We start from the raw sequence: 11,880 nt of genomic DNA on the forward strand, positions 1-11,880 counted from the left end.
CGTCTCTGTAAGTTTCCCAACATACCACTTACATTGTAAGCTCTCGGGGAAGGGATTTCCTTTCCTATTGTATAATAATTTCCTGTACTGTAGTCATCGTTAGGAAAGTGCCAAGTACATTGTGGGCACTATATAAATAAAGATGTACATACATTGACAAAATGATCAGAAAAATGCAACTGTATTGAAATCTTTCTACAGGAATAAATAGTATGGGGAGAAAATACTGGGAGACCCAAATCAGGGTCAGATAGGGTCATACAAAAAGCGTAACAGGGGAAGGAGAGTGCACAGGGGAGATATACAGGACCCCTTATTTGCAGTTGCCCCATGTTGCCATACGGTTGTTGATCGGGGTCTTCATGAAGTGAGGGGACTTCATATACGCAGCAACAGGAGGCAAAGCCTGGGAGAGGAAGAAAGGATATATCAGCTTAACGACTATGTTAATGAGCTTCCTAATTGTGGGAGAAAATCAGACTCCAAATATCCCCCCATGTGACAACCAAGTAATGTGAATAATTACAGGAAAATAAATACTTGATTAGTCATTACGAGCTGTGCAGAATAAGCCATTCCTGGACGCAGCACAGCAAACTTCAGTCCACCCTCAACCATTATACCCACATACTTACTGCCCTCGTGTCCAGCTAGAGTGGAGGCTGAAGGAGCCCTGATGGTAACAGACCTTCTGTAGTGTGCACAGATACCCCTGGCATGGGATGACAGCTGAGGGATGCCAACAAGACAGCCATAATAGGGATAATAAGACAGTTCTGGGGTGAAAGTCACCTCAATTCGGGTCACGAAATCCTGTAGGTTGGTGAAGTTTTGCAGACACGTTGGTTCCAGCATTCGGTGTTGATCCAAAACATCGTACATCAGGAAGTCAGCAAAGGTGATCTGGGGGAAAAGAAGGAGATTAGAGGCAGTCAGGATCTCTCCTCCACACCCTGGTGTGACCCTTGACAGTACGCCAAGGCATCATCTGGCACAGCCATAACCAGGAGGAGGAGGAGAGAATACAGATGGGGAGAAGAAGTAGAAGCAAGGGATGATAGGATGTAGTAGGGAGAGGAGAGAGATAGCTTGAGTGAAGAGATGGGGTGCTTGAGGGGGAGAGGGGCACCTTTTCTCCTGCAATCCAAGCTCCGTCTCCAAGGAAGCGAGAAAATCTTGTTAGAGCGACAGGCAACTTCTCCAGGTATGGTCCCTTCAGGGTCTCCTTGGGGGGGGGGAGGGTTGGAAATATGTTAATGTCTCTCCCCCTAATTTGACCTCCACCCCCAAATATCTCTCCAGACCTCAGACTCACAAACAGGGGGTCATAGGCAATAGTGACAAGGTCCCGCCGAAAATCCATGACCTGGTTCTCCATCAGATCCACACGGAGCTTCTCCCCCTCCAACTCCCCACCTGGTAGGTGGGAGAAGAGAGACTCAATGGGAGAGGAAGAGTCAATATGGGGGGGAAGGAAGAGCTAGAAAGACTTGGGGGCTGATTCTGGATGTGCTGAAGCTGCAAATGGGCCATTTTCAGTCAAAATTCCCAAATTATGTCAATGGGCAAATTCAGCTAAAAACAGCTAACCCTTTAATTGGGGGGAAGGAGAGAGACATCCCTCAAGGGGTATTACTCGGACACTGTGGGCAGATTCTTACACAGTCCATGTTTGCGTGCAATGTAGCGCAGGATGGCGTTACTCTGTGTCAGCTCCACATCTTCGTCCAACAGGTACGGCAACTACAGGAGGAGAGGGTAACTATTATCACCACTCAGGAAATGGGATTCCCCTCCAACAGTCTACAAACTGAATCATCCCACCAATTTAGGAGGTATTAGACCACTTTTATACTAGGGAAATAAAATTCCCCTCCATATCCCCCACCCCCTTCCCCGTAGCCCACCACCCCTCCCTGAGGTCACTTGTACATTGGGGAAGTCCAGTCCCAGCTTCTCCTTCTCGTCCATCCACTGGCTCTTGTCATAATCTGGGGCTAAGGAAGAGATGAATCTGTGTGACACCGATACACTGCACACAGGAAGTGGCACAAACTGCACAGAGGGTGGCACTGTGTGTACACAATGTTACAGGTTCTAAAATACATAGGCTGGGAATCATTAAGCCGCAAAGCATTGTAACACTCCTGATGTGGCATTAATGGCCACTGATGAACACCAATTAACGCAAGATTGGGTTGTGATACTCTTATCCTGCATCACAACTCAGTGAGTGCCAGCTATAGTGCAATAGTGTCACACCACATGCAAGTTATCAATGCATTTGCCCTCACAGCTGGAAGGCTGATCCATGCATCTACTACGGTCAGAATAAAGCACGATAGTACAAACTACTTTTATTTATACAGTCACAACTCTGCTTTCTCTGTAAAAGTAAGTTATCAGAATTATTGTGTGAATCTTTCAGAAATTCTCTGCCCCATCACCATCTATATTGAAGTCAGGCGCAGTAACAGCTTTCAGCAAGACACTGATGCAGGGAGGTGGTGGGTGTATATAAACTAAACAACACCAAATAGGAGAGAAAATACTCCACAAACAGACTGCTTAACCCCTTCCAGGGGTCCTGGCAGGAGGCCGTAGCGATACCAATGGTGCATAGAGCAGAGTGGTGAAGGGAGTCACAAAACATGGCACTGTCTGCTTCCCCACACATTTGATGCACTCACCATCACCAGTCACATATAGTTTCTCCTCATACAGGGTCCCCGTGTATTCTAGCAAGAGACGGATGGAGTGAGCCAGCTACCGGATGAAGAGAAAAAGGAGAGGTAGAGAAGGGATAAGTGAATAAACACCCTAACACCCAGTTATATACATACTTCAAAATTACCCTCCTCCTCCCATTGTACCCCCAATAAATTTAATATTACCCCCTCCTCCCAGTGTACCCCCTAAACCTGCAATATTACCACCCTCCTCCCAGTGTACCCCCATTCCTTCAATATTACCCCCTCCTCCCAGAGTACCCCCTAAACCTTCATTACTCCTCACAGTATACTCCTCAACCATTCAGTATTACCTCTTCCTCCCCATAGCTTCATTACCGCCCTCCTCAGTACCTTCAATAGCACTGTATACCATCCTCCCCAAATTCCTTCAATGCTACCCTCTCCCCATACTTCATTACCCCCCTAACAGTATACTCCCCCCATTCCAATCAATATTATCCTCTTCCCATATACCCCCATAACTTCAATATTAGCCCCCTCCTCCCCATAACTACATCACACTCTTATTTCCATACATCAATATTACACCCTCACCATATCCCCCATACAGCATTGCCCCCATCCTCCCAGTAACCACTTATACTGTAGTATTATCTCCCCACAGTGACTCACCCCTCGGATGTCCCAGTACCCCAGTATCACCATCCTGCTCTATATCAGGCTGTGACTCTGCCCTCCTAATAAATTCTTTTAACTATGGACAAGTTAAAGATCAGGCTTTGAGCTTGTCATGTGATATACTGTCTCACAGCCAATCAGGTCTGGCAAAACTCCAGCCTCCCCTGCCCCAGACAGCTGAGGCCATTTAAAGGGACAGCACAATCACAAGCAGCAATTGAGATATTTCTTATGGATTCTGTGGTTTCTACAACAAACCCTAGTAGCCATTTTATTCTATCCCAGAGGCTCAGAATGTCAGGATTTGGAACATGGATCCGTGAAGTCTATATATCTGGAGCCAAAATGGCATCATTATTTTTACTCTGCTGCCCTGAAGCAGGAATATCCTTAAAACCTGACCTGTTGGTGACCCTTGAGGATGGCAGTTGGCCACCCCTGTTGTAGTGAAACCGTTAGTTCCTTTAAGTGAACAGCTCTGACTATAACCATTATTTGGGATTTCGGTTTCTGCCAAGAGCCAGCACGCCCGAAGAAGATGTCACTTGAAGAAGATTGCAGAAGAATATACTGTTTAGTCATTTGAAGTTTTTATGTGGCGGGTTACATTTAAATAAATAATATATCATATAAAATGAATGGGACTAAGGGATGGTTACATAGCATTTACATGTAGATTAAAGAGACATTAGCACACAAGCACCACCTATCAATTCTGAAGGGTAGTGTTGTAGCGGGTCCTATATTGAAGAGTACTGCGACTGATGCAAAAATCCAATCTTTTCCCGTCGCGGCGCAGTCGTGACACTGTTGCGCCCACCTTGAGAAATATAAATAAACATAAATATTTGCCACGGACATAGAAGCACCTCGCAGTAGCCTAGATGGCAGTAAGTCTTGCTACATCATTAAGTTGATCTTGATGACTCCCAATGTGCAAATAGCAAAATAAATTATTTTTATATATATATACATATATATATATGAACAAAAAACAAACAAAAGCGCAAGCTCCATGGCATGTAACTGAGTAAGAAATAAGGTACATTTATTTAAAAAATCAGCACCCCATAAGAATGTGCACTTACAGGATTTCAAACAGAACCATTCGTGGGAGAGAAATCTCTATTGTGGTCATCTGCGGTGGTAGGGTGAGTCCCAGGTTTGCAGAATGGATGTAAACAGCCCAGGTTCACCATGAATTGGCAGCAAGATATAAAGGCGTCCAATGCCTGCACGTCCTTTGCTCCCTCATACAATGATTGCTAACACTTGAAATTACCGCTAGCCGGAGCGCAGGGAAGCCAGGGACTCCAAATACAGCAACACAAACGCGATGATGTCACAGCTCTACGCGTTTCGTCACACTGTGGCGCCGCGTCATCGCGTTTGTGTTGGTGTATAAGTATTAGAATTTAAAAAAATATATATAAAAAACAAATGAAATGCTTACACAAGGTCACAATGAGCTCCCACCAGGAATTGAACCAGGTTTGCCGTCATTCAAACTCAGTGCTGTTGCTTTCATTCTGTCAGTGTCTTTACTCACTGAGCCATTTTAACTACTCAAAAATAAACCATAGACAATATATAATCCAGTGAGTAGAAAAGTAGAGAAGAGTAACAATCACTGCGAATCAAAGCGTGGAATGATCACCTCACACTTCCAGATAAAAGGGATAAACACCAGAAATAAAGCAATGTTTCCCATTAAGTTCCACCTCTTGTAGCAGCCACAGGTAGGAGACAAAGGAAACACAAGGGGCGTATGGAAACGATAAAAACCTAATACACCAAATTCAAATGTGTGTCATTTTCCCGTTTACACTGATAATCACTGATTTTTATTAAAATTAAATACAAACACTCTACAAAAAATACACTGATTTTACGAAAACAATACAAACCCTAATCCCAAATAAGGGTTAAAGTCAGAGCTGTTCACTTACAGGGAACTAACGGTTTCACTACAGCGGGGGTGGCCAACTGCCGTCCTCAAGGGTCACCAACAGGTCAGGTTTTAAGGATATTCCTGCTTCAGGGCCGCAGAGTAAAAATAATGATGCAATTTTGGCTCCAGATATATAGACTTCACGGATCCATGTTCCAAATCCTGACATTCTGAGCCTCTGGGATAGAATAAAATGGCTACTAGGGTTTGTTGTAGAAACCACAGAATCCATAAGAAATATCTCAATTGCTGCTTGTGATTGTGCTGTACCTTTAAATGGCCTCAGCTGTCTGGGGCAGGGGAGGCTGGAGTTTTGCCAGACCTGATTGGCTGTGAGACAGTATATCACGTGACAAGCTCAGAGCCTGATCTTTAGCTTGTCCATAGTTAAGAGAATTTATTAGGAGGGCAGAGTCACAGCCTGATATAGAGCAGGATGGTGATACTGGGGTACTGGGACATCCGAGGGGTGAGTCACTGTGGGGAGATAATACTACAGTATAAGTGGTTAGTGGGCGTATTGGGGTAATGCTGCATGGGGGATATGGTGAGGGTGTAATATTGATGTATGGAAATAAGAGGGGTAATGTAGTTATGGGCAGGAGGGGGTAATATTGAAGTTATGGGGGTATATGGAAGAGGATAATATTGATTGGAATGGGGGGAGTATACTGGGAGGAGGTGGGTAATGAAGTATGGGGAGAGGGTAGCATTGAAGGAATTTGGGGAGGATGGTATACAGTGCTATTGAAAGTAAAGAGAGGAGGGAGGTAATGAAGCTATGGGGAGGAAGGGGTAATACTGAATGGTTGAGTATATTGTGAGGAGTGAAGGTTTAGGGGGTACTCTGGGAGGAGGGGGTAATATTGAATTTATGGGGGGTACAATGGAAGGAGGAGGGTAATATTGAAGTATGTCTATAACTGGGTGTTAGGGTGTTTATTCACTTATCCATTCTCTACCTCTCCTTTTTCTCTTCATCCTGTAGCTGGCTCACTCCATCCGTCTCCTGCTAGAATACACGGGGACCCTGTATGAGGAGAAACTATATGTGACTGGTGACGGTGAGTGCATCACACGTGTGGGGTAGCAGACAGTGCCATGTTTTTTGACTCCCTTAACCACTCTGTTCTATGCACCATTGGTATCGCTACGGCCTCCTGCCAGGACCCCTGGAAGGGGTTAAGCAGTCTGTTTGTGGAGTATTTTCTCTCCTATTTGGTGTGGATTAGTTTATATACACCCACCTCCTCCCTGCATCAGTTTCTTGCTGAAAGCTGTTACTGCGCCTGACTTCAATATAGATGGGTGATGGGTCAGAGAATTTCTGAAAGATTCACACAATAATTCTGATAACTTACTTTTACAGAGAAAGCAGAGTTGTGACTGTATAAATAAAAGTAGTTTGTACTATCGTGCTTTAACCTGACCGTAGTAGATGCATGGATCAGCCTTCCAGCTGTGAGTGCAAATGCATTGATAACTTGCATGTGGTGTGACACTATTGCACTATACCTGGCACTCACTGAGCTGTGATGCAGGGTAAGAGTATAACACCCCAATCTTGTGTTTATTGGTCATCAGTGGCCATTAATGCCACATCAGGAGTGTTGCAACGCATTGCGGCTTAATGATTCCCAGCCTATGTATTTTAGAACCTGTAACATTGTGTGTGCCACTCCCTGTGTGCAGTGTATCGGTTTCACACAGATTCATCTCTTCCTTAGCCCCAGATTACGACCAGAGCCAGTGGCTGGACGAGAAGGAGAAGCTGGGACTGGACTTCCCCAATGTACAAGTGACCCCAGGGATGGGTGGTGGGCTATGGGAAAGTGGGTGGGGGATATGGAGGGGAATTGTATTTCCCTAGTGTAAAAGTGGTCTAATACCTCCTAAATTGGTGAGATAATTCAGTTTGTAGACTGTGGGAGGTTGGAGGGGAATCCCATTTCCTGAGGGGTGATCCTAGTTACCGTCTCCTCCTGCAGTTGCCGTACCTGTTGGACGAAGATGTGAAGCTGACACAGAGTAACGCCATCCTGCGCTACATTGCACGCAAACATGGACTGTGTAAGAATCTGCCCACAGTGTCTGAGTAATACCCCTTGAAGGATGTCTCTCTCCATCCCCCAATTATAGGGTTAGCTGAGTTTAGCTAAATTTGCCCCTTGACATAATTTGGGAATTTTGACTGAAAATGGCCCATTTGCAGCTTCAGCACATCCAGAATCAGCCCCCAAGTCTTTCTAGCTCTCCCTCCCCCCCCCCCCCACATATTGCGTCTTCCTCTCCCATTGAGTCTCTTTTCCCACCTACCAGGTGGGGAGTTGGAGGGGGAGAAGCTCCGTGTGGATCTGATGGAGAACCAGGTCATGGATTTTCGGCGGGACCTTGTCACGATTGCCTATAACCCCCTGTTTGTGAGTCTGAAGGCTGGAGAGCTATTTGGGGGTGGAGGTCAAATTAGGGGGAGAGATATTAACATATTTCCAATCCCCCCCCCAGGAGACCCTGAAGGGACCATACCTGGAGAAGGTGCCTGTCGCTCTAACAAGATTTTCTCGCTTCCTTGGAGACGGAGCTTGGATTGCAGGAGAAAAGGTGCCCCTCACCCCCTCAAGCACCCCATCTCTTCACTCAAGCTAGCTCTCTCCTCTCCCTACTACATCCTATCATCTCTTGCTTCTACTTCTCCCCATCTGAATTCTCTCCTCCTGGTTATGGCTGTGCCAGATGATGCCTTGGCGTACTGTCAGGGGTCACACCAGGGTGTTTAGGAGAGATCCTGACTGCCTCTAATCTCCTCCCCCAGATCACCTTTGCTGACTTCCTGATGTACGATGTTTTGGATCAACATCGAATGCTGGAACCAACGTGTCTGCAAAACTTCACGAACCTACAGGATTTCCTGACCCGAATTGAGGTGACTTTCACCCCAGAACTGTCTTATTATCCCCATTATGGCAGTCTTGTTGGCATCCCTCAGCTGTCATCCCATGCCAGGGGTATCTGTGCACACTACAGGAGGTCTGTTACCATCAAGGCTCCTTCAGCCTCCACTCTAGCTGGACACGAGGGCAGTAAGTATGTGGGTATAATGGTTGAGGGTGGACTGAAGTCTGCTGTGCTGAGTCCAGGAACGCCTTATTCTGCACAGCTTGTAATGATTAATCAAGTATTTATTTTCCTGTAATTATTCACATTTCTTGGTTGTCACATGGGGGGAGATTTGGAATCTGATTTTCTCCCACAATTAGGAAGCTCATTAACATAGTCGTTAAGCTGATATATCCTTTCTTCCTCTCCCAGGCTTTGCCTCCTGTTGCTGCGTATATGAAGTCCCCTCACTTCATGAAGACCCCGATCAACAACCGTATGGCAGCGTGGGGCAACTGCAAATAAGGGGTCCTGTATATCTCCCTCGTGCACTCTCCTCCCCCTGTTACGCTTTTTGTATGACCCTGATTTGGGTCTCCCAGTATTTTCTCCCCCATACTATTTATTCCTGTTGCAAGATTTCAATAAAGTTGCATTTTTCTGATCATTTTGTCAATGTATGTACATCTTTATTTATATAGTGCCTACAATGTACTTGGCACTTTCCTAACGAGACTACAGTACAGGAAATTATTATACAATAGGAAAGGAAATCCCTTCCCCGAGAGCTTACAATGTAAGTGGAATTTTGGGAAACTTACAGAGATGGCAGGTGAGGGAGGTAAGTGCAGTAGATGGAAGTCGTTGGTAAGAGTGACTGTGGGCGTAAGACAGTAGCCATGAGCTGGTCTATTGGAATGCTTCATTTAACAGGTGGGTTCTAAAGTTTGACTTGAAGGTGGTGAGACGAGGTGGTTGGTATATACAGTGTGAGGGAGTTTCATAGGTAATAAACAGTGGGAGAGAGGGCAGTGTCCAGGAGAGGGATTAAAGAAGAAGAGCAGAGACGGTGTCGGAGTGCAATTCTAGCAGCAGAATTTTGGATAGGTTGCAAAGGAGAGTTGGGACTCGAACTACATGGGGTGCCATTTCTAACTGAAAGCAAAAGGGATGGGGAACCTATCCTATACACAAGGGCTTACATAACTACTCACAAGAGATCCCATTACTTCAGCTCTTCCAGGGATTTGATCTTCCAGAAATTTCCCCCCCTCTATGTTCAGCCTAGCATGCCACTATATGCAGGCAGAAATGTGGTGGGGCTTACCTTCTGCTGAATAATCATGGCACCGTGTGGTAGAGTAGGGGTGTACACTGTGTGAGCCCATAGTCAACCCCTTAAGGCCTCAGTAATACTAATGTAGCTTACACACTCTCATTTAACAGTAGATATTGTCCCCAACATCCTCTAAACAGATGATGGATATGCTTGAACATAGCATGACATACGTCCCTGCACAATACATTGACAGGATCATGCATTTCTTATCACATGTTCTACACTGATCATAACAGTACTGTGAACAAACTGCCACAGGAATCAGTGTATATAACATTTGTGCATATGCATTGGTAACTCCTAGTACTGCTATACTTACACCATACACAAACAGGGCATGTGGCAGTACCTTACTGTGGAGAGCATGCTCATAAGTCACTGTTACAGGCATGTTGGTGATGCTTGGTGTACCATATACAAAATGTGCCCATGGCAGTTACATCAATGTTGAGAAACAGGTTCTTGCTTATAGTTGCTCATATGTCTGACAGAGCAGCAGATACTCACGTGAACTTCTTACAGTACAATGCTCCAATCTAACGAATCTTTGTATCACACTCATAAAACATTGAGTCTCTATGGCAGATTACTCACATTCATCTGTTCTACCCGTAGATATGCTAGTGGGTTATGCCGCTCTCAGTACGAGTAGAGCTAAGGTACTCTGCTGCCTGAAGGTTCCTGCTCCACTATCATTCCACATATATAATTAGCAGTGTTAAGAACAGACATCACCAAGCCTGTCAGGCATGGAAAAATAGCATGGTTAGCAATATGCAATGAAAAGAAAGGGTTTGGGCGCAAACCCCAAGTAAAAGGATCTCACCAGGTATTTGAAAAAAAAAATTGAAACAATTGTTGCATGCTAAACACAAAACAATGTCAAACAGAAAAAATCTCCCACGTTTCGCTTCTTATACTGTCCCCACGGCATCAAACATATGATGGAATAACAAAACAGCTGAATAGAATCAGATCAAATCAAATTTAATATCAATAGATGTTATATGAAAAGGATATTAAGTGTTGCAAGTATTATCATTCAAATCAATGAGTTCAAAAGCCTCCTCTGTTGCAACAAGGTATATCTTATATGAATATAATATTTCTTTAAATAGATGTCCTCTTTTTAAGTATTGAGCAATCCCAATGTAAAATGGCAAAAAGGTAGATCCGAGAATACAGAGGCGGCACACTTTATTCTAACTTGGCTAGTGCCGCAAGCTGGGAGATTTCCCGGCTCGCTCGTTTTTTTCCCTCGGAGTGCCGCGCGTCATCGATGCGCGGTCACGCTTCATCGGGAGTGAGGGAGCCCTGGGTTCCTCTAATGTGGGGGGGGGGCTCCGGGGGACCCGGTGGACCCGGTGGACCCGGAGAGGGGAGGGGGGTGCCTCGATCGGAGGACCGATCTTCCGAGGCTCCGGTGCGCGCACGGGAAACCTCGGCGCACGCCCGGTATCTGTCGCGGCCGAGACCGGGAAAATGTTAGAATAAACTCGGCCGCGACAGTAAATAGCAAACGTAGACATCTTAAGTGAATACCCATGGAGATGTTGTGCCATCAGGACTAGTCCAGAGAAATAAACAGTCCTGATAGTATTGTATTGTATGCCTTTATATAACGCCATAAATTTACATAGCGCTTCACAGTAGTAATACATGTTGTAATCATATAAATAACAAATAATGTAAATAACAGGTCATGGGAATAAGTGCTTCAGACATAAAAGTAACATTAAGGAAGAGGAGTCCCTGCTCCGAGGAGCTTACAATCTAAATGGTAGGTAGGGGAACGTATAGAGACAGTAGGAGGGAATTCTAGTAAGTGCGTCTGCAGGATGCAAGCTTTACTGTATGTGTCATGTGTCCAGGATTAACCACAGTGCTATTCATATGCTTCTTTAAGCAAATGTGTCTTAAGGTGGGTCTTAAAGGTGGATAGAGTGGGTGCTAGTCGGGTATTGAGGGGAAGGGCTTTCCAGAGGTGCGGAGCAGTCAGTTAGAAAGGTTTAAGGCGGGAGAAGGCTTTAGATACAAAGGGGGTAGAAAGAAGACATCCTTGAGAAGAACGCAAGAGTCGGGATGGTGCATAGCGAGAAATTAGGGCTGAGATGTAAGGAGGGGCAGAAGAGTGTAAAGCTTTAAAAGTGAGGAGGAGAGGAGGACTTCCGGAGACGTAGCAGAGCATGGTCGGGTAAAAGAGGAGCTCCCGACACCCTCACAGATTAACTACCAGAAAGAGCATATTCCGCCACCACAAACAGCCCCAAAACTAACCTAAAGTCCCCAGGAAGAGGGTACAATGCATTCCAGGCCGAAGGGGAGCCAGAACCAGGGGGTTA

The 11,880-nt window shown here is 45.3% G+C and overlaps 2 protein-coding genes across 2 annotated transcripts; one reads left to right on the forward strand and one right to left on the reverse strand.

Moving 5' to 3' along the window:
* Positions 1-232: 232 nt before the first annotated feature.
* LOC142470365 (glutathione S-transferase Mu 4-like) lies at positions 233-3,592 on the reverse strand. Its single transcript, XM_075577226.1, has 8 exons — positions 3,366-3,592; positions 2,691-2,766; positions 1,933-1,997; positions 1,662-1,743; positions 1,316-1,416; positions 1,130-1,225; positions 793-903; positions 233-406 (listed from the first exon to the last, which is right to left on the reverse strand). The coding sequence occupies exons 1-8, from the start codon at positions 3,396-3,398 to the stop codon at positions 314-316; spliced, it is 657 nt and encodes a 218-aa protein (XP_075433341.1). The 5' UTR covers positions 3,399-3,592; the 3' UTR covers positions 233-313.
* A 3,172-nt stretch (positions 3,593-6,764) lies between these two features.
* Positions 6,765-7,968, forward strand: LOC142493014 (glutathione S-transferase Mu 5-like). Its single transcript, XM_075596438.1, has 5 exons — positions 6,765-6,783; positions 7,050-7,114; positions 7,311-7,392; positions 7,642-7,742; positions 7,828-7,968. Exons 1-5 carry the CDS (start codon positions 6,765-6,767, stop codon positions 7,966-7,968), a joined length of 408 nt encoding a protein of 135 aa, XP_075452553.1.
* Positions 7,969-11,880: the final 3,912 nt, after the last annotated feature.

Source organism: Ascaphus truei, chromosome 1, assembly GCF_040206685.1.
Source record: "Ascaphus truei isolate aAscTru1 chromosome 1, aAscTru1.hap1, whole genome shotgun sequence".
In the NCBI taxonomy this organism is placed as follows: domain Eukaryota; kingdom Metazoa; phylum Chordata; class Amphibia; order Anura; family Ascaphidae; genus Ascaphus; species Ascaphus truei.

Excerpts from the sequence above, each read along its gene's own strand:
- LOC142470365 (XM_075577226.1), bottom strand. The coding sequence starts at position 3,398 with ATGGTGATACTGGGGTACTGGGACATCCGAGGG. Across the intron at positions 1,998-2,690 it reads ACTATATGTGACTGGTGATG|CCCCAGATTATGACAAGAGC; the intron begins GTGAGTGCATCA and ends TCTCTTCCTTAG. Across the intron at positions 904-1,129 it reads CTTGGATTGCAGGAGAAAAG|ATCACCTTTGCTGACTTCCT; the intron begins GTGCCCCTCTCC and ends CTTTTCCCCCAG.
- LOC142493014 (XM_075596438.1), top strand. Across the intron at positions 7,393-7,641 it reads TGCACGCAAACATGGACTGT|GTGGGGAGTTGGAGGGGGAG; the intron begins GTAAGAATCTGC and ends CCCACCTACCAG. Across the intron at positions 7,743-7,827 it reads TTGCCTATAACCCCCTGTTT|GAGACCCTGAAGGGACCATA; the intron begins GTGAGTCTGAAG and ends TCCCCCCCCCAG.